Below are 21,008 nucleotides of genomic sequence, written 5' to 3'. Positions count from 1 at the left end.
TACTGCGGCGGCGGCGCGCAAGAGGGCGGCTAGAAGAAATGTACTAGGGCGGCACCGACCGCCAGGAAGGCATGCGTCAACTGCCATGGACCACACGCGGCATATGACCGGCGCTGCAGGATAGTGCAGACGGGGCGCGAGTGAGTCCGCGAAGCATTCGCCCACCGGGCCCGCCGTTTCGAGGCAGCCGAGAGTGTCGACCGTGTCGGTCCTCCGGAGCGATAATGACACTAGGGCACCACCCGTGAGCACCCGCGGGGAGCACGCCTTGACGACGACGCGCGACGAGTGGCAGGTCGTGCAGGGTAGAGAACGATCCAGGCCCCGTGGCCGCCCACGGAAGCAAACAGCGTAGAGCGTCGGCGGTAGCCAGGATAGGGCTATACCGTCAATGTTCATTGCGCCCGCGAAGCGGAGGCGTGGCGACGGAGGATCAATCGCAGCGCTACCGGAGACGAACTCAACCCGATCAAGATGAAGCTCTCAGTCCTGTACTGGGACACCGCAGCAAGCAGGCAGAACACGGCGCAGTCCCTAGAAGACCACGCCGAGTACGTGGTCCAACAGGGACAAAGGGGGTTCTACTGCCCCAGCCGCTGCCGCTACACGGCGATTTACGAAGGCGGCAGAGCGTTGTTCTACGTACATAAGTGGCTTGACCCAGCCTCGTGGACGTGGCGCGAGGCAACCGATTGGTGCGTCATTACCTTCGGGTCGGAGAACGGGGCTTATGGTAATACGCCGCCCTATCGTTCGGGGCTGGCATTTGGCATCCATCCCCCCACGCTGAAGCACGGCAAGAAGGAGACAGGCCCAAGCAGCGAAAGTGCATCGATACAGTCGTAGTGCCTCCGCGTCGTCTGCAGCGCACCACTGTCGACCGCTATCCGGCATCTTGAGGGCGAAGCCTGCGTCCCTCCCTTGGACCTACACCTGAACTATGTCACCGCAAGCTTTCAAGAGAGGACCGAGAAGGAGGATGAGGAGAAGCTTGTGCGCATCGCGTCCGCAAGGGCAGCGGGCTTTGTCAGCCGCGCACTTTGGGCGCGGCGGAAACGAAACTCGACGGCGAGCAGCCCATTGCCGAGACCTGACGCAGTACTGACATAACAAGTGACAGGCCTCCTGGCGTGGACCGGAGGGTCCTCGCCCAAGCTCGCGCTCATCGAGGGGTGGGAGGACCGCTGGAACGCTGCGCGTGCGCAGTGCACAGACCCTAGACCGATCGCGGAGGACTGCCAGAGCAGGGGCAGTGGCTCCGCCGCTGCCGTCGGCGCGGTCGTCGGCACGGGAGGCACCTAGCAGCTGAGCTGCTGCGAGGGCAGCGGCGGCAAAGGACTGGACGAAGCTATCAGCATATGGATACCGTGAGCAAGCCGAGGTCGTCGCGGAGACGAGGCGCTCGATACGCTCGCGCGCAGCACTTACTGGGTCGGCATCGCTCTGGGCGTGCTCCGGGCGTCGAGCATCTCGCGCACGGCAGTAACGCCTCTGGAGGGAGAGGGGCGGTGAAGATTGCTGCTGCTGCTGCTGCTGCTGCTGCTGGCGCATCCGCTCTCCCCCTGGCCAGGGCCGCAGAGGCATCGGCAGCGATGGTTTTGAGTCGTGCGCTTGCTTCGTCCTACGCGCCGCCGGAGAGGGCGCGCTTGAGATGTTTCGATTCGGGTCTGGAACATGGCAAAGTTAGCAAGTTAGATGGGAGTGAGATTGTAGGCGGCGACGTACCCATCGTTGTTGCTGTTGCTGCTGTTGCTGTGGCTGATCAAGACGTCAGCGCGAGGCCCTCGACGAGGAACACTGATAGGTTGACGATGGCTTGAAGGAAGAAAGAAGGAATCACGACGACGACGACGACAATGCCGCCGTCAGCATGTAAGGTACTGCAGTACCTGCCAGTGGTTGTCCCGGATACTGAGGCCGACCTATACGACGACTTCAGGCTGAGAAGCGTCGCCATAGACACGCCCGCGCTGCTCCAACGAAGGGCACACGCACCAACGAACCGCACTTTCCCGCGAACCACGCTGGCTTGGTGGCCTGGAGGGTGGCCACCTCGCCCAAAGAACGCCTGGCTGGTGGGAGCCTTTCGTACTACGCGACAGAACCACGCAGCGCAGACGCCGCTTAAGCGTGCCGAATACGTAGCGTATATAATCATCACGCTCCGGCACGGTTCGTTATACAATAGATTTGCAGTCTCGCGAAATCGAGATAGGTAACGCGTGCTACTACTACTAATAATAATCATAATAAAATTGCTACCAAGAAAATGGACTCCATAATATAGCCATCCTTAAGTTAGATTGCTTTAATCGTAAGTCAGCTTTAAGATGTAAAGTTAGCGTTAATCAGCTATATAGATAACCGAACGGAGGTAGTAAAGATAGCTTTTGTTAATTCCCTTCCCTCCTTATATTTACTGTTACTAACGTGTGTCAAAACACTCCAGAAGGTTTCGAAGTTTTTCGAAGTGAGCATAAGCCTCGTTTTCCGAGAAAGGTTCAATACTGGTGACTCGTGTGGGGAAGGAAGCAATTTTCTGCTTTCCGTTGAATGTAATCGGTCCTTTGTGATCGAAAGTTTTATCTCGTCCTTTCGGCTTAGCCGGAGATCGCGGTAGTTCTGCTTTTGCTGGAACTGGAGCCCCCTCGTGCCTGTTCCTATGATAGCGACATGACGCTTTCATCCGAGGACAAACCGTTCCGTTGCCCATAGGCCACTTGCACATGACTTGATCGACGTCTGGGATGGATTGGGCAGCACGCTTTTTCGCAACCATTTGTTTTGGCGTAGGGTACAAGGGTGGATTAAATAACGTTGAGTTGATATTACTAACGCTTCATTGCTGTCCAGTAATATAACAAATTATCGAAATGTAACGGTGATGATTATGTGACTGCTCTCGTACGGAATCTCAAAACACTCTGTAGATTACGCTTTTGTAAATATAAATCACCCATAATCAGTGCTTTCTTCTCTAGCTGACACACTGACCCCCAAGAGTAACGCGTTTCCGACTAGATAGGGCTCCGCATCTTTAGTCTTTAGCATGCCTTTTACTTAGGATTAGAATAGTGTATTGCAGCCAGTTGCACCTGATATACATAAAAGAGCGTAGTGTCTCGTCCTATATTGTGGCGTTCGACGGTGGTTCATGAGTTCGCGAACCAAATCGATACGACGAAACAACTTGCACAGGACTATCATTTTCTACTCTTGTATAATTACTCCCCATCACTTTTCGTTTCCTCTGTCTCGTACCAAAATGCCTGATCCACCTTGACAGGTTGCACAAATTGTCTTTCCTACGACATGAAGTGACAGGTTACCAAAGACATGATTCAGACAGAACCTTACTAATACAGTCAAAAGGCTTGGGAGAAGTAGTAAATTTGCAAGCAATGGGGTTCACTCGGCCTCCTCGATAGGAAGCATAATGAGGAGAAGGGTCCATGCGAAATTGCGCTTAAGACTCGGATTCTGGCCGCGCCTGGACCTGATACCCGCGTGGGGTAGCAAGTGTTCATTCTAATTGCCGTTCTTGATGAATTTGCCTGGCTCGTGACGGTGCCTAAACGACGGAGGGCATGCACCTTACCTGAGGTTGCTAAGGCTCAAATTTCGCGCGACGGTCTTGCGGAAGATCATGACCCGGTTTAGAAGGTCGGCCGGCGGTCATGTGATCAATTGGCTGTGAGTCGCAACCCATTGGCAGCGAAGGCGCCGGGCTTCTCAAAATAGAAAGGCCCACGCCGTCTTAGAAAAACCGTCAAAGAAGGACTACTAGTCAAGGTAATATTCTTCCAACTCTTGCCGAAGGGCTAGTGGCCGTGCCGACCGCAAGCCATATCCCCACTGCCTTAAGATTATACTGTGGATAGAGTTCGTCGACGACAGTATGAATAGTTGAACTAGCCTGGGCGGATGGCGAGCCGGAAGGCGAGGAGGAAATCGCTGATCGGCATTGGATGGCACACTCCGGATCGCCCCAGTATAACGGGCTTCTTGGGCTCTGTGAACAAGACTTGCCGACAACATATTGATCATATCTTAAGGCCCCCGAGCCCTGCTCGAGGCCACAACCAGGGGCTAATACAGGCAATCTTAACGAGAGGCCGAACCTCACCATGCGCAGGGATGGATATTGATGGGTTTGCCCATAGCTGTCTGCAGATGAGCTGCAATACTGTTGAAGTGCTGGCGGTCTGCATTGACCGCATACTTGCTTAAAGGATCCTGGTATTGTACACGGCGAAAGGCCTGGTACTGCCAGCTGTGGCTTGCTTGTGTACGCTGCTCCTCTCTAGCTAGCTGGGTCACATACTGGCTCATCTTCCGTTCTACACTACCACGTCAATGGAGGTTCTTTGACTTGGCGGGAGTTTGAGCTTCTCAGGCGATCTAGGAAGCTAATTCATCGGACCGCAGGGTCATAAGGGACATCCCTTCCCGCAAGGTTCGAAGAGGATTAATGAGCTTCTCTGTGCGGGATAGAAGGAGTCTTATGTCATTTATATTCTTGATATGAGAAGGTTTGCCGCACCTCGAGACTCCATGGCTGAAAACCCACTGAGGCTCAAGGTGACAGAGCTTTATTTTGAGTGTCTGATACACGGTATTCCCCGATTGTAGTAGCGACCATGTGTTCGGACTATCGGTGCAAATGGAGATCTCAAAGCAATTCGAGACACAATTGCCAGCCAACCATCAGCTATGAGCATTCTTCCATGCGCTCCGGACAGGAATTATAGAGCTTATGGCGGCACGGTATCGCCGAAGACTGCTTCCCTTGTTATATACACAGAGGGGTGCCAGTGTAGCCACCTACTTGGTGGATTCGTCTTCTGCACCTCAGAGCTCCTGATAAGAACGTGAGACCTTGGCTATTGCTTGTATTATGCAGCTTACGAACAAAACCTCGCTAAGATGATAGGGAAGAAGTCCCGAAAATCCCGACGCTCATACAAGCTCTTCAAACGCATCGAGCATAAAATCTCTCGTTATGTCTGTGGGACAACCTACTGAGCAGTCTGAAAGCAAGGAGTCCTAAGTTTCGAAGCATCATTCGGTTACGGTTGAAAATAGTCAACATATTACGCACATACGCATAAAATCGGTTGACCAGTTGGTCATGGCAACAACAACCATCGTCAGGTCCCAGCCACCGCTAACACGACCTCCCGGCCAGCTGCTCGTCATCGATACCTCTCAATCAACCTCTGAGCACCCGTGGCCGCCATACCGACACGCACGTGGCAATTCACCTCTTGAACGTCTGCCTACCGAGATCTTGCGTAAGTTGCAGTCGTCCTCGTTTTTTACATGCTGTGTCCCATTGCCAACACGCTATACAGAAGAAATCATAGATATAGTGGCTACGAGAAAGCCAGCCCTCGGGGACCGATCTCAACAATACAGCATACAGCCGCTTCTTAATACTTCAAAGATCCTGTATTCTGTCACTGTCCGCGCACGTTATGAGCACGTTACTATCCCCGACTCGCAGGTCTTCCGCAAGCTGCTCTCCGCCTTGCGCGGTAATCCGGGATTTGGTACACTCGTGCGGCGCATTGACTTCAGCTCATTTAACCCCATAATACTCTTCTCCTCGGCCAAGGAGCGCTTGAGCGCTGATAACCTGACACCGAGAACACTGATTCAGTGCTTGAACCTAACACCCGGGCTGCGCGAATTCGTTGCGCAAGAGCACATGGATGATGAGATAGACATTATAGTGCTGAGGAAGCTCTTTCACCACCTTTCTCATCTAACCGCATTAGACTTTTGTGGCTGCTCCTCGCCACGCTTCCGTACTGCGATGACGACATTTGCCAAGAGTATAACCGACAAGGATATCGCCTTTTCTGTTTCGCGTTTGTCACTGCACCGCTGCGACAATCTACCTTCTGCAGTTTTTGATCAACTACTACGTCGGATGAACGCCCTTACCCATCTCGACCTTGCCGGCACGAAAGTTTCTGACCAGGCTCTGCAGTCAATACCGCACTCGGGGCGAATAACGCATCTGAATTTGTCCCGGTGTAATGGTTTGGCAGCCAGCGCTGTCCTCAAGTTTTTGCAGAGCCATCCCGGCGTAAAAGATAGCCTCGTGGTCCTGAACCTTGCAGTTGACTTCCGTACTCGATGCGGGCTCAGGGGGAACGACCTCTCGCAACTGTTGATGGGCTTGCCACGCAGCTTACGGTCGCTAAACCTGAAAGGCAGCGAAATGGGCTCAGCACATATTCCACTCCTCCAGAGGCTTATGAAACATGTTCATGAACTCGCGCTGGGACGAGGATTGACAGTCGCTGACTTTGAGAAGCTATTCGAGGCGAATCCTCGGTTATCCGACCAGGATAAAGATACTCAATGTTGTACAACGCCACCAGCTTCCATCCTGTCACACACGTTGAGGTATCTTGATCTTTCCGATTATGTGGGTCAAGAGCTCGACCTGGGTGCTCTGTTCTCCCCCGAATGCAGTATCATGCAAAACCGTTCGGCCCCCCTTTCCGTAGTCGAGGTTGCGGGCGAATTGTTTAAAGGGCTTTCCAGGTCCTCTATCCCAATCAAATTCGGCTGGACCGTGGTCGAATCTGGGTGCCGAACTTGGATCCAAAGGCAACAAGGCGAGATTCTCCAGGGCTCTAATGACTTCAGCTGGAAGATGGGAACAGGGAATTGGGGTATGCGCAAGATTCCCGTTGTTTTCGGAGAAGTTTGTGCTATGTACCGTAATTATACTTTTATGCGGGGCGTTTGAAAATAGAAGATATTAAGGCTGTATGGAGCAGCAATGATTCTGCAGCGATTAGCTCCAGCCAGCTTGGGTCTGAGATGAGGGGCTCTCCCGCTAGTGTCCGGGAACTAACCTATGGTACGCACGAACTGGACGCATGTCGCTATCGACTGACTGGTTAAGTAGTGCACATGGTGAGAGGAGCCTCGAAGGGCTGCCTTGTGGCATCGATGGGCCTCCTCAGTTCCGCACATCATAAGATGAAGCCAGTAAGATGGGACACCAGAGAACTAAAGGCACGCAATTCCACGCGGTTAGTTCGGAGAAGCACAGCGTGCTTCACATTCTTTTAGGATAAAATGCTACCATCGCGCGAACGAAGGATTGATATGACACCACACACCAGAGGGCAACAACGAGGGGAATCTATCAAGCAATTCAGGGAAACTATCTGGCTATTCTTAAGGACTCCTTTCCTTATATTTCTATATCACATACAAGTCCCGCTTGCGTTAGAATGCTTACAAGCTCGCCACCCAATATTCTTCCATCAGCATTTATCCGCTTCCGACCTCCACATGCTATTGACCAAATCCTCTCCGTCGCTATCCAGCATATAGCCAATAGCAAAAGTGTTCTCTGCTCCCGTTGTCCCAGCTACAAATAAGCCACAGTTATTTGTGATGTGTTCAAAGGCCCGCTGAACTTCGTCCGCGGTTATTCGAAGAGTTCGATCTCCCTTTCTATCATCATTGTTTACGATGAAAGCCATGACGTTGTGATTGCGCTCGATGATGGATTCGTGCGGTAAGATTGGGCGGCCAGGGTCTTCATAACTCTGCACCGCGCCAATCAGGGCGTTAACGGCCGCACTAGTGGCGTCGTGATCAAGGTGGCGGTCGCAGCCGCAGGCCCTGTTCCAAAAACCCCCGGCTCTTGGACGGATGGCGTTGTCGTCCTGGCTCGGACCGTCCTCTTTCTTGTTCATGCGAATAGCCTGTGATGCAGTGACAGCTGATATATGCACTTGCGCTACAGACTGCGTTGCAGCCATTGCAGTTGTGGCAGCAAGAAGGAGCGCACGCTGGTAAATCATCATATCTGAAACAGGTTTCTCTCTGTGAGGGGTAAAAGGTGGTCTCCTCGTTTTGCCCCAAGTAGCCAGTAGATCTATATGTGTCTATCTTGGGTCGGACCGGCAATATCACGTCATAACTGAGAACAGGAGGTGGTCCTTCCCAATATGACTAGCATAGTCCGATGCGATTATTCAATCCTTCGTCGTGACAAACGAGCACGCGAAAAGATGTTCTTCGGTTATTGTAGGCCTGGAGAAAATAGCTCACGCGATACATGTGTCTGGAGAAGTGCAAGCGTTAAGACCAGGAAAATGGAGCGTTGCAAACGTGTAACAATCAGTTGCAAATAACATAAATACCACCAACGCTTCACTTGTGACGGCGGGTGCATGAAGTCGGACCGACATCACACGGACTTTGTTCGAGTGATTTGTTATTCATTAGCACGCAGTACATAAAGAATAACAACGCAACTAAGACATTGGTCATGCGATGAGCAGGCAGCCTTCTTCCGTTCTTAGTCAGATAAACTAAGCGTATTTGTACGCCTGGTTGCGACGTACTCCCCGAGGGTCAACTTCACGGCTGGAACACCGCACAACTACCATATTCATCGTCTACGTCTTAACAACTACCCATCGGCATAAAAATATCGAAAATGTCAGCGCTGACTATCATGGGGGCCATTGGGCCTTTTCAACTCCCGCTCGTCGTGCAGGCTCATGCGCTGCTCATGGTGGTCATGGGGGCTAGATCCCTTCTTACATCCCCCCAACGGCCAGAAAAGCTTCCAAGCCTGAAGATACAGCCAGATAAAACGGATCACGATCGCTTCCATGAGGTCACTGTTATACCCAGTGATGTGCCAGGAGACAACGGCGATTCCGGCATGGAAGGAATTCTCTCCTGTGCCCTTGGACTGGCTTATTTCATGACCTCATACATGCCACCAGAGCAAAATCAATTTTTACATGCTAGTGTCCCTTTGCGAATATTGCTTGCTTTATTAGCAGGGGGGAGACTCTTCTACATGCGAAACTCACGGAGCAAAGCTGGCCGAACTATGTTACTCGTGCTTGTCTACGACGGCATCGGGGGTGTAGCCGTAGGAATAAGTATTCGGAACTTCACCGGTCGAGTTTAAAGATAAAGGATATGTCGCCACTGGTGATCGGCTGCACGCAGTCGTTGATCCTGGTGGCATCGCGGGCAAGCCGGTGGGGCAAAGTACAGTTCTATCCTTCAAGTGCGTGGAGAACAGATAGCAACACGAATGGCTGAATGAAGAGAGCCTGCAGGCTGGGAAACGTATTTATAAATTGAGATACATAACAACAAAGCAAGCGTGTTTGCTTACGTGGGCTCGACCATGGAGTTAAGTACTGCCTATGAATAGGTATTACTAGGGAAAAGATATGGTCCCTTCAATGTCGTTATATATGGTGTATACCTGGAAGGAGCTTGACTGGAGAACATCGCTATTCGACTTCAACATAGACAATCACAAACACAGCGCGCAAAGCCCTGCTCCCACCATGCACCAGCCAACGGGTACTCGTCATCTGGCATCGATACCTTCGACCGATTCTCCTGACGGCAATGAGACGCAGACTTCGCTGTTTCAGGCAGTCCAGGGGGATCACGACGCTTGGGTTCGCGCTCTAATCAACGACGGCGCAGACGTCAACGCTCGAAGTGCGGCTGAACTGTCTTATGAGAACTGGCTGTTATTGTTAGGGGACCCTGACGCAGCAAAGGCCACCACCGAAGATTCAGTGTCGGAAGGTCAGTTCTGGTGGGGAGAGACACCATTATTGTGGGCAGCTCTAAGCGGCAACGCGATCATTGTTGAAATACTTCTGCGGGCGGGAGCAAGCATTGATGCTCGTGGCCGCGGATTTTGCACTCCTCTCCTGTGGGCGACCATCTGCGGGCATCTGCCGGCCGCCCATCTTCTACTTAAGCATGGCGCGGATGTTAACGTTCAAGATGCCGGGGGGCGCACTCCACTGCACTGGTCGTCTAAGAAAGGGCACACAGCAATTGCCCAAAGATTGCTTGAATTCGAAGCAAAAGTCGACCTCAAAGACGCACAAGCTCAGACTCCATTGATTTGCGCAGCGAAGAACGGTCATAAATTAACAATGGAAGTCTTGATCGCTAAGAATGCTGCGTTAGAGGCACGGGATACATATGGAAGAACCCCGCTTCTATGGGCCGCTTCCATCGGAAGCTTGGATGCGGTCGACACGCTTCTCGAAAGAGGATGTAATGTGAATACGTCCGATATACTGCATTGGACTCCTCTTGGATTGTCAATAGCGCCTAAGTACGATATGGGAAAGATGGTCGATTTGTCATCCGAGTCCAAAGAGGTCATTCGCCGCCTCATCCGGTGGAGGGCAAATGTTAACTGCACCAACATCCACGACGAGACCCCGTTGCTTTTGGCAGTTCGGCGCGGACATTCCGACATCGTAGTTATGCTGCTTCGAGCCAGAGCAGATCCTAACATTACAGACCTCGAAGGATCGACACCTCTCATGGCGTCTGCCGCGATTGGCAGAGTAGATATCGCGAGAAATCTCCTGGAATCCGGTGCCATGGTTACAGTTGAGGACCGCCACTGTCGCTCCGCCCTAACGATTGCCTCCGATAACGAAGATCTAGCCATGATGGAACTTTTACTAGACCATGGTCCTAGCGTTGATACGAAATTCATGTCAGGTCGAACGCTTCTACACTGGGCAGCCATAAACTCCGACTGCGTAATAGCAGGGGCTCTGTGCGCTAGAAAGGCTGACATCGACGCCGTTGAGGATCACACGGAGTATACTCCATTGTTCTATGCGGTCAGGGAGGGCACCATTGACATAGTTCGAGTGTTGCTGGCGCATGGCGCCAGCCTCGAGGCCAGAGATCGAGATGGCAGGACTGTACTCTTTCACGCAGTGGGTCGAGGGCATCAGACAATCACGGAGTTGCTATTGGAGCACGGCGCTGATGTGATGGCAGTGGATGGAGATCAGCAGACAGCCCTTTATCGAGCTACCAAGCACGGAGATAAAGCACTCGCTATCTCGCTGGTATCACGCGGCGCTGCGTTAGACCGCCTGTAAGGCAATTATAGTCGCGCTCCACTTTCACAAATGATCGAGGAGTATCCTGTCGCTATCGTCCGTGTGAAAGGGGACATGGGAGTGAACAGTGCAAGAGACTATTTTCCGGTATAACAGAAGAACGAATAACTTGAAAGGCCAAGGTTGAGGAAGCCTCAGGGCTCTGGTTCCGGAAACGGCACTACTGAACTAGACTCGGTTGAATTATGCTATGGCCGCTAGGCAAGTACGTGTAGCAGGTCCCGTTGCCCGTTTTGCTTCATATGTCATGTCTGAGAGTTGAGAGAAGCCGAACGTAAAAGATATCTCGAGTTTACGTCACCAGTGAGATAGTCGGTAGGCGCGCCCCTGATATAACTCCCCCATCAGCCCTGCACCCACGAGGTGGTTTTTTCGCCTCTCTGTCACTGAGTATGGGTGAAGACTGGATAAGACTTTTCTGCGGGCTTTTAAGCCTCTGCTTTGTACCGTTTTATGGGTACTTTGCATACTTCATCTTCGACGAGCTTATGCCTTTCCATTTGTCGAGATCGCTGCCCCAAAGTCATTATGCGCCTCTTGCGGTTTTTGGGTGCTTCATCTATGCATCCATATACGCAGCTGTAGTTTCTTTACATACTTCAGCTCCAGGTTTCACGGATTACAAGTGCGTACCAACAGATATCAGAAATTTCGCGCTTTTAGTTTTCTGTCACTCTTATTCACGATCACTGGCGTATGCGCTTCGGCTCAGGGAATGGTATGGTTTATTTATATCACGATTAATCCGCGCGACGATGAGAACCTACCCTCTATTTATTGGCAGTGCCTTGGCTCCGTTAGCTCTCTGATGGTAGGGCTCATCCTGAATGCTACACTGTGCGCTGTTGTTTGGGTGCAGCAAAGGGGACACGCTCCCAGGTTACACTTTATAAGCCAGTTTAAACCACACGAAGAGGATAGAGATTAGACTTTTTGCGCGCAATAAAATACTCCAGCAGAGTCTCGCTGGGTTTTAAGGGACAGCTCAAACTCTGAGATTGGACAATGAACCTATAAATGCCTGGTAGTCGTATCTGCCAACCGGACGTAGAATGTGGCTCAAGGTAACGTTAGAGCGAACCCATCAAGCTCTTATTGTTTTGCAGAGAGGTGGCTATACAAACAGTGACAAGTGGTCATCCGTACTCAAGGGCGTAGTGGAGGTCGCTCACAGTTTCTCATTCTGGAAAGGAGTCAAGTCCCTATCCTGGTGTTCAGTCCCTCCGCCATGTGCTTGACGTAATATATCAGGTCAGGGCAAGATTCACGCTTCATTGCCAGATATAACTGTCGTTCTGAATCTTCCTACGAGCTGGTTGTACTTACAGAGATCACGCTTCGCAATGAAATCGAACCTTCGCGCCTTCCTCCATGTCCTCCTCATGCTCCCGCTCGGGGCCATCGCACAAAGCAACATGCTTCAGAACCAGAGCCATAGCAGAAAAAGAATTGTTCTTTGGGATCCAAAGAACAGTGAACAGATTGAACAGTTCCCAAGACTCAAGACGAGTGCGGAAGAAATTGCCCGTTCTCCAAGCGTTTCAGGAGCGTTGAATTGGCATCTCACGCGCCCAAAAGAACTTCCCGCAGATGTCACCTTTTATCCTATGCTTCGAGTCATTAACGGTACCGATTCATGGCAGAAAATGATTGAAGAAACAGTCGGATGTAGTCGTATTATACATTTCCTTAACGAGCCAGAGCGAGCCGGAACCCTCATAGAAGCTGCTGTACGAGTGTGGCGCTCTCACATGCTTCCATTGCGCCAAAAGCACTGCTACAAGCTAGTTGGTCCGGGTGTCGCGAGTACACCTGAAGGGAGCGCTTGGCTTTCCGAGTTCATGCATCAACTCGAAACGGACGAATGGCCCGATTTTACGGGCATACATTTCTACTCAAGGAAGGATCTCCCTGTGGCAACTGAAGTGGAGGCTGCGAAAGAATTTTTAGCCACGAGACAGTCGCTTTACAATCTTCCTCTTATCGTCAACGAAATGGCTTGTACTAGTCGCAACAAGGATGATGTAATGCACTTCACGAAAGAGATGGTTGCGTATATGGATGCAGATCCAAGCGTTGCTGGATATGGCTTTTTTGGAGCTTCACTGGCACCTGTGGACAACTTTGTAAGCCCAGAGGCCCAACTGCTAGATAGTTACGGCGATTGGAATGATCTCGGCAGGATGCTGCTGGCGTAGGTACGGCAATCAGCCGCTTCCTGCGAGAGGATGGATAGGGTGATAGTGAAGGATATCCGAGTATAATACGCATACTAGTGACAGGTTATTAATCTAGTATGTTTCCTTACTCCGGTTACGACCTAATAAGTGATCCAGTGTATTATGATGAGCTTCCAGTGACGTACTCGTTCCAGTAGAGCGCATGACGTAAGGCAAGCAAGATGCATTGCTCGACTTCTGATAATAGCCGCCTCTCTGCATCACATTACTTGCTGTCAATGTAGCACCTTGCGCACTTGACCACGCTATCTGTGAGCTCGGGAGGTCGTCCCTTCCTATCGACAACGGGCCGGTTGCACCTGGGGCGTTCATTCAACGGCTCCTGCTGCAACTTGATTTATGAAACAAGGCCACATCTCGTAATCCTAGGGTCTCCGTCCGCAAGTATGATAGATCGACTGGATGGTCAACTTGGATCGGTTTTGATGGTGTAAGTCATAACACTTGCGTAAAACTGGGGGTTGTTCTGATTTGACCATAATTATGACCCATATTGATGGTTTCGGATTCGAGCATTTCATTGTTGCTATAAGAGCAAAGATACATGCACCGCCTTGAACACAACAAATCAAACGCGATGTCCTTTCTCAAGTTCCCATGGAAAGAGCCCACTGACATTCTCAGGGGTTGTCACATATTACTGAGTCTGATTGTTATCGCGCTCCTCCTTCCGATTGTCACAAAAGAAGAATATTCAGAGTCCGGTGTAGTGTCGTTGAATGTAAGGAAACCTTTATACGTGTTGGGGCCATGGGGATATGCTGACCAATGTAGTTCGACAACTTCAAGTTACGTCGCGATATGTCTGCTTCCATTGCAGAATTCCCACACCAGCTAGGCGCTATCGGCGGTCAAATTGCCAATTTGCCTGCCCAGGCCACTGCCGTTGTCGCATCTGCTGGGGCTCAGGCCACGTCCGTGGTTCAGGATCTTACAGGCAATGCGATGAACGCTACAGTTGCGGCCCTGAGCAATTTCTTGCACAAGAACTACACTCTGGGGACAAGATATGGTTGTGTAGACACTGAGTGTAGTAGTGTGCCAATAGTCACTGCGATTGCGGGTAGTAGCTTGGGATTCGCTTTGATCTCTTGCTTCACGGCTCTCGCCCCTCAGAGATTCCCTTTGGTGGGATGCGTATCGTTAAGTTTCATGGTATTTTGTCTTTTCGCATGTATGGTGTTGGCAGCATGCTCGCAATCGGTCTCGAGTATCGGTAGTTTGGTCACGCAGGTGCTAGGCTTTGGTGCTTTACAGATGGGGGAAGTGTACCCGCTATCATGGGCCTCATTCATTGTGTCCTGCTTGGCATTTGTCGCCCGAGTTTTGTCACTTTCACCAATCTTGTAGTTACTGGAAGAACCCAATCACCTAAAGACGCGGAAGACAAGTGGTCAGGCTGTGATGACGAGGAGATATACCCCCATATATGATGATGAGCCATTGAATTGATTGTAAGAATGACCATGCACTTACTCTACCTTGTCTAGCAGCAGCGGCTTTTATGAATACTTTGGTTCAAGCAGGAGAGCACTTCCCATGGCAATCACGCCATTGAGCATGAGTCAGGATCGGGTCTCGTTATAAGCCTCGGACTGAGCGGCGCCGCTTTTGCTTTCGTGGTTCTTGTGGCACAGGTGAAGAATAATGGCAGCACGATACTTCCCGTATTGTCTTCGATATGCCGGGCCAGCGCTCATCTATGCCTGCCCCGGGTAATTGCGGGTCCAAGCATGTAGGCACGTAGGCACGTAGGGAGTTGTATATGTCATGCCTCAAGGCAATCAAATACGGCTATGGATTGAAGGCCTTAAATGTGCCGACCATAGGGCCGCAGGGAATTGAAGTGCGCTGCTAAAAGGCGTATCGAATCGCCAGCGGCAGTCTTATCCCTTTATCCTGAAGCTATCTCCGGATGCAAATGAGGGACGGGTTGTTTCATGCTTGGGTGAACGCAGTGCTAACCTAGATGAGCCCAATCATAGTTATATCCATGGGAGGCCGGTTCTGGGCAGCCGCACGCATGCGCATTGTATTGAATTCCCCGACAAGACCTTGGGTGTTTAGCAGGCTAGATCCTCCATTATTGCGAAACCCAAAATGTTCGGCTCTTTGAATATGGTCATCGGCGCACCGCCACGAATATCTTTCGACAGCAGTATATTCGACAGGCAGGATGAACAGAATAACGACGTTGACTCCCATGACTTCTAAAGGTTCATCCAAAGACGCCTACTAGCCAGAAAGGCTCATACGGTGCTTTCGACTATTTGCCAAGTAGTTGTCGTCGCCGTCAAAAGGCTGTCGCTCGGGGCGGAACCTTCTTGCCGACGCGACAGCAGAGTGAGACCACTATATCTTCGTAGATCTAGCTAATCTTACGATCTACGATGCCCACCTTTTGAAACTGAATCAACAGCAGAACTGCTATTACGTGAGACTGCAGGTGCGATATTAGTGAGGCCTCCACCAGGCTCAGTCGCTGACATGTTTCTTATAGGCTATTTATGATAAGCTGAACGAGCAGTATATCTTTCTCACGCGAAGTGGTATCGTTGGCCACACTGGGGAAGTGCTGTTGTCAGAACGTTGCGGTCAGAAGGAAACTGTGCAAAGCTTTGAGGCGATGTTTTGTCAGCTCGCAGGGCAGGGATGGCGCGTTAGATCCAGCGTGAAGACGTGGTGGCTCGACGATGAGTATCATGTCGTCGACCTGAACTACACGCGGAGGCAGGGAGCCTTCCACGTCGACCTTCCAAACTACGCTGAGTTGGATGTGCAAGTTAAGCCTGACATCAAAGACTTGATTACATTGGTCCTGTATGGCAAGAAGGAGGACCATAACGACATTGAAGAAGCCGAGCAGTATATGCCTCATCTTCCGACTGCTCCTTATCGACAGCTGGGCCTTTGGACGATCTATGGCGGCTTCTACTTACTGAAGCGGATTTTCCACCTCTTACGGAGCGGGAAGCCCTTGAGATGGAAAAGTTTATGGAGAGCTACGTCAAGATACCGTTGCGTCACTCCCCATTATTCGGGTTCAGTAGGATTGGCGCCGGTCATTGGCAGCCAATGTGCTATATTGATTGAACTCAAGCTCCTCTACGCATTGTGCCCCAAGCATCAGGAGATCAAAAGTCTCCTGAACACTGTGGCCCAAGAAGCCGAAGAGCAGAGACGGATGTTCGGGTCACTCTCTCAGCCTACGCGTCATATCTACTCTTGCCTCACGTACTGGTTCCGGCGGTTGACAGATCCAACAGCGGCAGAGCGGCGAGACATCTGCGGATACCTGCACGGCTCCAATCAGCCGGCCCATAGAAATCGAATCGATGGTCAGGGGATCTATACACTATCCATAAAGCCAAACTCGCCGAACGACTATCAAGATTGGCTACATGCCCGTGAGCTGGCACGACTTGAAGCTTATAGGGACGATGGATCGACAGCAGGAACAGCGGCACGCCATCGGATCGACACGAAACGATTGCTGCTTTGGCACGAGAATCCCATGCACAACGTCATCAGTATCCCTGAGACAGGTCTTCGCACTCGACCTCCGAACTGCACAGCCAGGCGGACAATGTTTGGGAAAGCAATATACCTGGCTGATGCGTCCAGCAAATCGGCCAACTACTGCGGGAGCCACAATGGCGAAGGGGCGGTCCTCGTTCTGTGTAAGGCCGATCTGGGGCGAGAGGGAGTGATGCATGAACAGTGGTATCGAGGTGGCGATATAGTGATCCAAGACAGGGACAAAAAGAAGGGATGTGTGCAAGGAGTGGTTCAACCAGCTAGCAGTTTGGAAATCAATCAGCTGGCGTATTGCAGCTGCGCCAGCAACATCAGCCGCGGAAGTCGAGATGGTGAGTTGTTAAACTTCGCTATGAACTTGTTAACGTAAGTTCGACTAAATCGTCACTAATTATAGCCTACTCCTGCGACATACCAGGGGAGCTAGCGGCAAACACGAGGTCTTCGCTATAATGAATGCGCGATGAAGAACAAATGGTGTTTAACCCTGCGCTATATGGCCAGGGCGAGGATTTGGAAAGTCGTCTGTAGGACGAGAGTAAGATGATGTGACGGGGCACACCCGGGAACCACGAAATCGAGAAGTCTTTGAACGCGTGCGCTGCTTTCGCCATCAAGCCAAGACAACTTAATCGCTGGAATGCGCAATTCTTATGATGTTTACGAGACGTAAGAAAGCCTCTTCTCCTCGTGAGCGTACCTCTTTTCATAATGTGCGTGCCTATTTGAGAACTAAGTCCACTCCAAATACATCAGATCACAGTACCTATGTCACTTTATGTAAGAGTAATGTCGACATAGCGAATGGTACTGCATTATCGCATAGGTAGAATGGCATTACACGCGAGGTGACGGGCTTACCAGTGCTGTACTGTAGGTGCGTACGTAGGAAGCAGCCTGTGCAGGACTAGCACCGACTGCGGAGCGTAGAGTTAGCTACGAGGTGCGCACGCAGGAGGCAGCGTGCGCAGGCCTGGCTTAGAGGTGCGTACGCAGAGAACAGCTTGCGCAGAGAACAGCGTGCGCGGGACTGGCTGGAAGGTAACACTCGAGCTAGAACAAATTGCGCACGCAGAGCTAGCTTGGCGAAACCCCAAGAGGTTGGCCATTAGCGAGCAAAAGCTGGATCCAAAGTCCGCGTTCAGCGAGGAGCGCAAAGCATAGTTTGTGGTACGGCTTAATGTTACGTAGATGGATCTGTGAGCGCGGCTGCTCACAAATGTCATCGTTCTGCAGTACTTCTTGTAGCGCGTGACTCATTTGCAGCGTGCTCTCATCTCATCACCACCACCATCTTCCGCGCGATCAACAACTGAGCTAGTACCCAAGCAATCGCACATGCGTCAGATAGCCGCCGAACACAATCGCCGTTGGCAGCACAATGAAGCGCTCACCAGGTCCAGCTTCGGCATAAGGTCGGTTCATATGATAGCACTCACCGGGGTATGCCTGAAGAGGGGCGGCGCTAATAAGCTCCAAAACCAGCTCACAGACCTCTGCATAGGGAGAATTTTGGACCCTTCCTCCATGGCTTTGCTCGGTATCTCACCATGCTCGTGTCATTCACACAAGGAAGGGAGCAAGGGAAATATTGTTGGCTACTTTGTAGCACCGGGATTGCCTTGCTTATGATCTTGCTTATCAACTCACTGGTCAAGAGGAACGAACGCCCCACGCAAACAGAGCGAGTAGAGGGCCATGAGCGTGGACCGATTTCCGGCGCCGGTGACAAAAGTGCGCGGCCAGTAACCCCTCGCACGAGGCTATGAACACGTATCTCGTCTGGACAAGCGAGAATATGACCCGGCACGACACGACACGACGATCTACCACCGCCAATTGATCTCGCTCAGCAGGGCTGATACCACGGGCCCGAGACCCAAGACCAGCACAATTGTCGTGATACCCATGTTGTCGGCCACGGGGAACAGTGACCAGGCCTCCTTAAGCGGGGTGCCGGGAAATGCCTACGAGCCGGCCGCGTGGCCGGCTCGGAGGGCGGTGAGAAAGGGGAAGATGAGGGCGCGGATCTTGCGGGCGAGGATCCATTCCGTCAAATGCAACATGCATGTGGACGCGCGCTAAGAACCCCGTTCGACAGGGACTTTTTGAAGGCTACTGCAGGTAGCTAGGTCCAGGGGGTTGGTGCCTTGACACATGTATGACGCGCCCGGGCCAAGCAGGATCCAGCTGTCTACATTAGCGCTATTTTGGAAAAGCGTCACGTGCGGGCCGTACCGAACTGTCGGGACCTGCCTAGCTATGCGATTGGGTAGTTGCCGGTGGCGATGACAGGGGTTAGAACAAGAGTGGCGCAGAGCAAATTCTGATAGACGCCAGCTTTTCAGAGCATTCACCGACGAGGGCTGAAAGCAGCGCTCCCCTCATGTTGACCCTTTTCAATACCAGTGCGATCTCTCTTTGATACGACTAAAATGAGTTCATCAGAGGTAACCTCCTTTGATTCAAACACACCATTAGATGAAGCCTCTGCAATTGCTTTTTCCTTTTTCTTGCATCTGTCTGAGTCCGGCCCGCGCCTTTTCCTGCCATGCCGTCACGTCGTCGATCTGATCTTCTTTGCTCGTTCGTAGTTGATGATGTTTGAGGTAGAGTATCGTCAGATGGTATTGCAGCTGGCGAGTACTCCGGCATGACATTTACGGATATGTCATTGACGCCTGAATCTGAATGGTCTGCACTGCCCAAACTGTTCTCTGCTTCCATAGTTGGCAAAGATGTTTGATCGAGGGGATCGTCCGTATGATGCGAAAGCGCTGTACCTGGGTTGGGCTGTGGTGCCATGGAGCTAAATACGAGATCGAGATCAGAACTCGTGGGAGGGGGAGACCCATTTGCGTCACTGAAGAAGGTACTCACTTACAACTTGTGAATGGCCTTAAGAACCGTCGCCACATTCTTCGCCGACTTGAGATCCACCTCTGCGATTCTGCCACTCAGTATTCTAGACTCCTCTGACGATTCTTGGTGTTGTTGTTCCACACTAGTGCAGGTGAGCATTGGATCTATAAGGCTGTCAAGCCATGAAGCCAGGCAGACCTACACTCGCCCGAGATTTTCCAGTAAAATTCTAACAGCGTCGACCTTCCGACCAATTTGAGCAAATCTTTCATGTGAGGGCGGTGTCAGTGAGATGCACAGTGCGAGCTCAAATTTTTGCGTGATCACTGACCTTCTGTCGAGCTCTCCAATAAGACCGCTGGGTCTGACTGACATTGCAGCTGACGATGATTGTTGAACATAGTCTAGGGGATCAATTTCTCCTAGGAAATACCCGTTGTTGGGTCGTGATTGACCGGGATCGACACTTGATGGTATCTGGATTTGCGAGTGGACTTGCTCGGGCGTGTGCTGCTGAGCCTGTTGGGCCGGTTGAGGCTGCTGGTACAGCTGCGGCTGCTGAGAGGACTGGGTGGACTGCGGCTGTTGAGAGTGTTGTAATGGCTGCGACTGTGGCGATACCTGAGCGTGCTGTAGCTGCTGAGCCTGCGACTGCTGTGGCGGCTGAGCGTGCAGCGGTTGCTGTGACTGGGATTGCTGGAATAACGGTGAGTTTTGCATCGTCTGCATCGGTTGGAACTGGGGATGTCCCCGGGGCTGCTGAAAGGGTTGCATCGCCTGGTGCGGGGCAACCATGGTCCGGGCACCGATGTGGAGTAACGACGGAAATCTGGTATGTGTTCCTCAAGCCCTCGAATGCCTCTCTGCTGCCAGCTCCCTTTCAAACACTCTTGGACGGGTGATCGAATTTATATGCAATGCATTCACTCAGTCGACCTCTCAATCTGGCTTGTTTGCTATCGCGATAATTGTCATGATCATGCAGGCAAATGTTGGGTCTAACATGTTGGTTGTGCACGCTAGTAAGGGAGTGAAGCAGCCAGAAGTGGCCTTGCTCCATGACCGGGTGGCGTGAGAACCTGGTCACAGACATGGGTGCCCTTGCCCATGAGCAAAGCGGAGGTCCGCCAAAACCGAGCATGCCGTGCCCGGACGCCTCCGCCAGTATTTGTGCGATATGCGCAGCGCTCAAATTGGTGTAAGATTGGTCCTGTACTGTAGCATCCTTTTAAAGAAGAACAAGGAGAACAAGCGTAAAGAAAGGGAAGCACGGAGGCATTGATGCACTAGTGAATCAAGCACTAGCTTTGCCATGCCCATACTCTCAAGCACCGTACGAGGACAATGCAGGGGGGGGGCGGTTGAATTTACGCAACTTTTTGCGCTGGCCTCCACCAGGTCATTCTGT

The 21,008-nt window shown here is 51.6% G+C and overlaps 7 protein-coding genes across 7 annotated transcripts; 4 read left to right on the top strand and 3 right to left on the bottom strand.

Moving 5' to 3' along the window:
* Positions 1–886: 886 nt before the first annotated feature.
* On the bottom strand, positions 887–1,673 carry B0I36DRAFT_79994 (uncharacterized protein). The gene has a single exon (XM_046163378.1). It carries the CDS (start codon positions 1,582–1,584, stop codon positions 928–930), a length of 657 nt encoding a protein of 218 aa, XP_046003797.1. The 5' UTR covers positions 1,585–1,673; the 3' UTR covers positions 887–927.
* Positions 1,674–5,254: 3,581 nt separating this feature from the next.
* Positions 5,255–6,757, top strand: B0I36DRAFT_231577 (uncharacterized protein; the record flags this gene model as incomplete). Its single annotated transcript, XM_046149137.1, has 2 exons — positions 5,255–5,294; positions 5,355–6,757. Coding segments are annotated over 2 exons (1,443 nt in total), but the record flags the coding sequence as incomplete, so codon positions are not given.
* Positions 6,758–7,292: 535 nt separating this feature from the next.
* On the bottom strand, positions 7,293–7,796 carry B0I36DRAFT_356818 (uncharacterized protein; the record flags this gene model as incomplete). Its single annotated transcript, XM_046157688.1, has 1 exon — positions 7,293–7,796. One exon carries the CDS (start codon positions 7,794–7,796, stop codon positions 7,293–7,295), a length of 504 nt encoding a protein of 167 aa, XP_046003795.1.
* A 905-nt stretch (positions 7,797–8,701) lies between these two features.
* On the top strand, positions 8,702–8,959 carry B0I36DRAFT_204095 (uncharacterized protein; the record flags this gene model as incomplete). Its single annotated transcript, XM_046148807.1, has 1 exon — positions 8,702–8,959. A coding segment is annotated over one exon (258 nt), but the record flags the coding sequence as incomplete, so codon positions are not given.
* Positions 8,960–9,620: 661 nt separating this feature from the next.
* Positions 9,621–10,817, top strand: B0I36DRAFT_207307 (ankyrin repeat-containing domain protein; the record flags this gene model as incomplete). Its single annotated transcript, XM_046148858.1, has 3 exons — positions 9,621–10,064; positions 10,197–10,433; positions 10,641–10,817. Coding segments are annotated over 3 exons (858 nt in total), but the record flags the coding sequence as incomplete, so codon positions are not given.
* A 5,568-nt stretch (positions 10,818–16,385) lies between these two features.
* Positions 16,386–17,108, top strand: B0I36DRAFT_258096 (uncharacterized protein; the record flags this gene model as incomplete). Its single annotated transcript, XM_046151057.1, has 1 exon — positions 16,386–17,108. The coding sequence occupies one exon, from the start codon at positions 16,386–16,388 to the stop codon at positions 17,106–17,108; it is 723 nt and encodes a 240-aa protein (XP_046003792.1).
* Positions 17,109–18,840: 1,732 nt separating this feature from the next.
* B0I36DRAFT_79842 (uncharacterized protein) lies at positions 18,841–20,507 on the bottom strand. Its single transcript, XM_046163377.1, has 6 exons — positions 19,974–20,507; positions 19,803–19,829; positions 19,623–19,742; positions 19,522–19,547; positions 18,977–19,455; positions 18,841–18,928 (listed from the first exon to the last, which is right to left on the bottom strand). The coding sequence occupies exons 1-5, from the start codon at positions 20,393–20,395 to the stop codon at positions 19,169–19,171; spliced, it is 882 nt and encodes a 293-aa protein (XP_046003791.1). The 5' UTR covers positions 20,396–20,507; the 3' UTR covers positions 18,841–18,928; positions 18,977–19,168.
* Positions 20,508–21,008: the final 501 nt, after the last annotated feature.

The sequence above is a fragment of the Microdochium trichocladiopsis genome (genome assembly GCF_020744255.1).
Source record: "Microdochium trichocladiopsis strain MPI-CAGE-CH-0230 chromosome Unknown B0I36scaffold_20, whole genome shotgun sequence".
Taxonomy (NCBI): domain Eukaryota; kingdom Fungi; phylum Ascomycota; class Sordariomycetes; order Xylariales; family Microdochiaceae; genus Microdochium; species Microdochium trichocladiopsis.
Note: the sequence above shows the minus strand (reverse complement) of the source record. Positions and strands in the feature narration are given on the sequence as shown.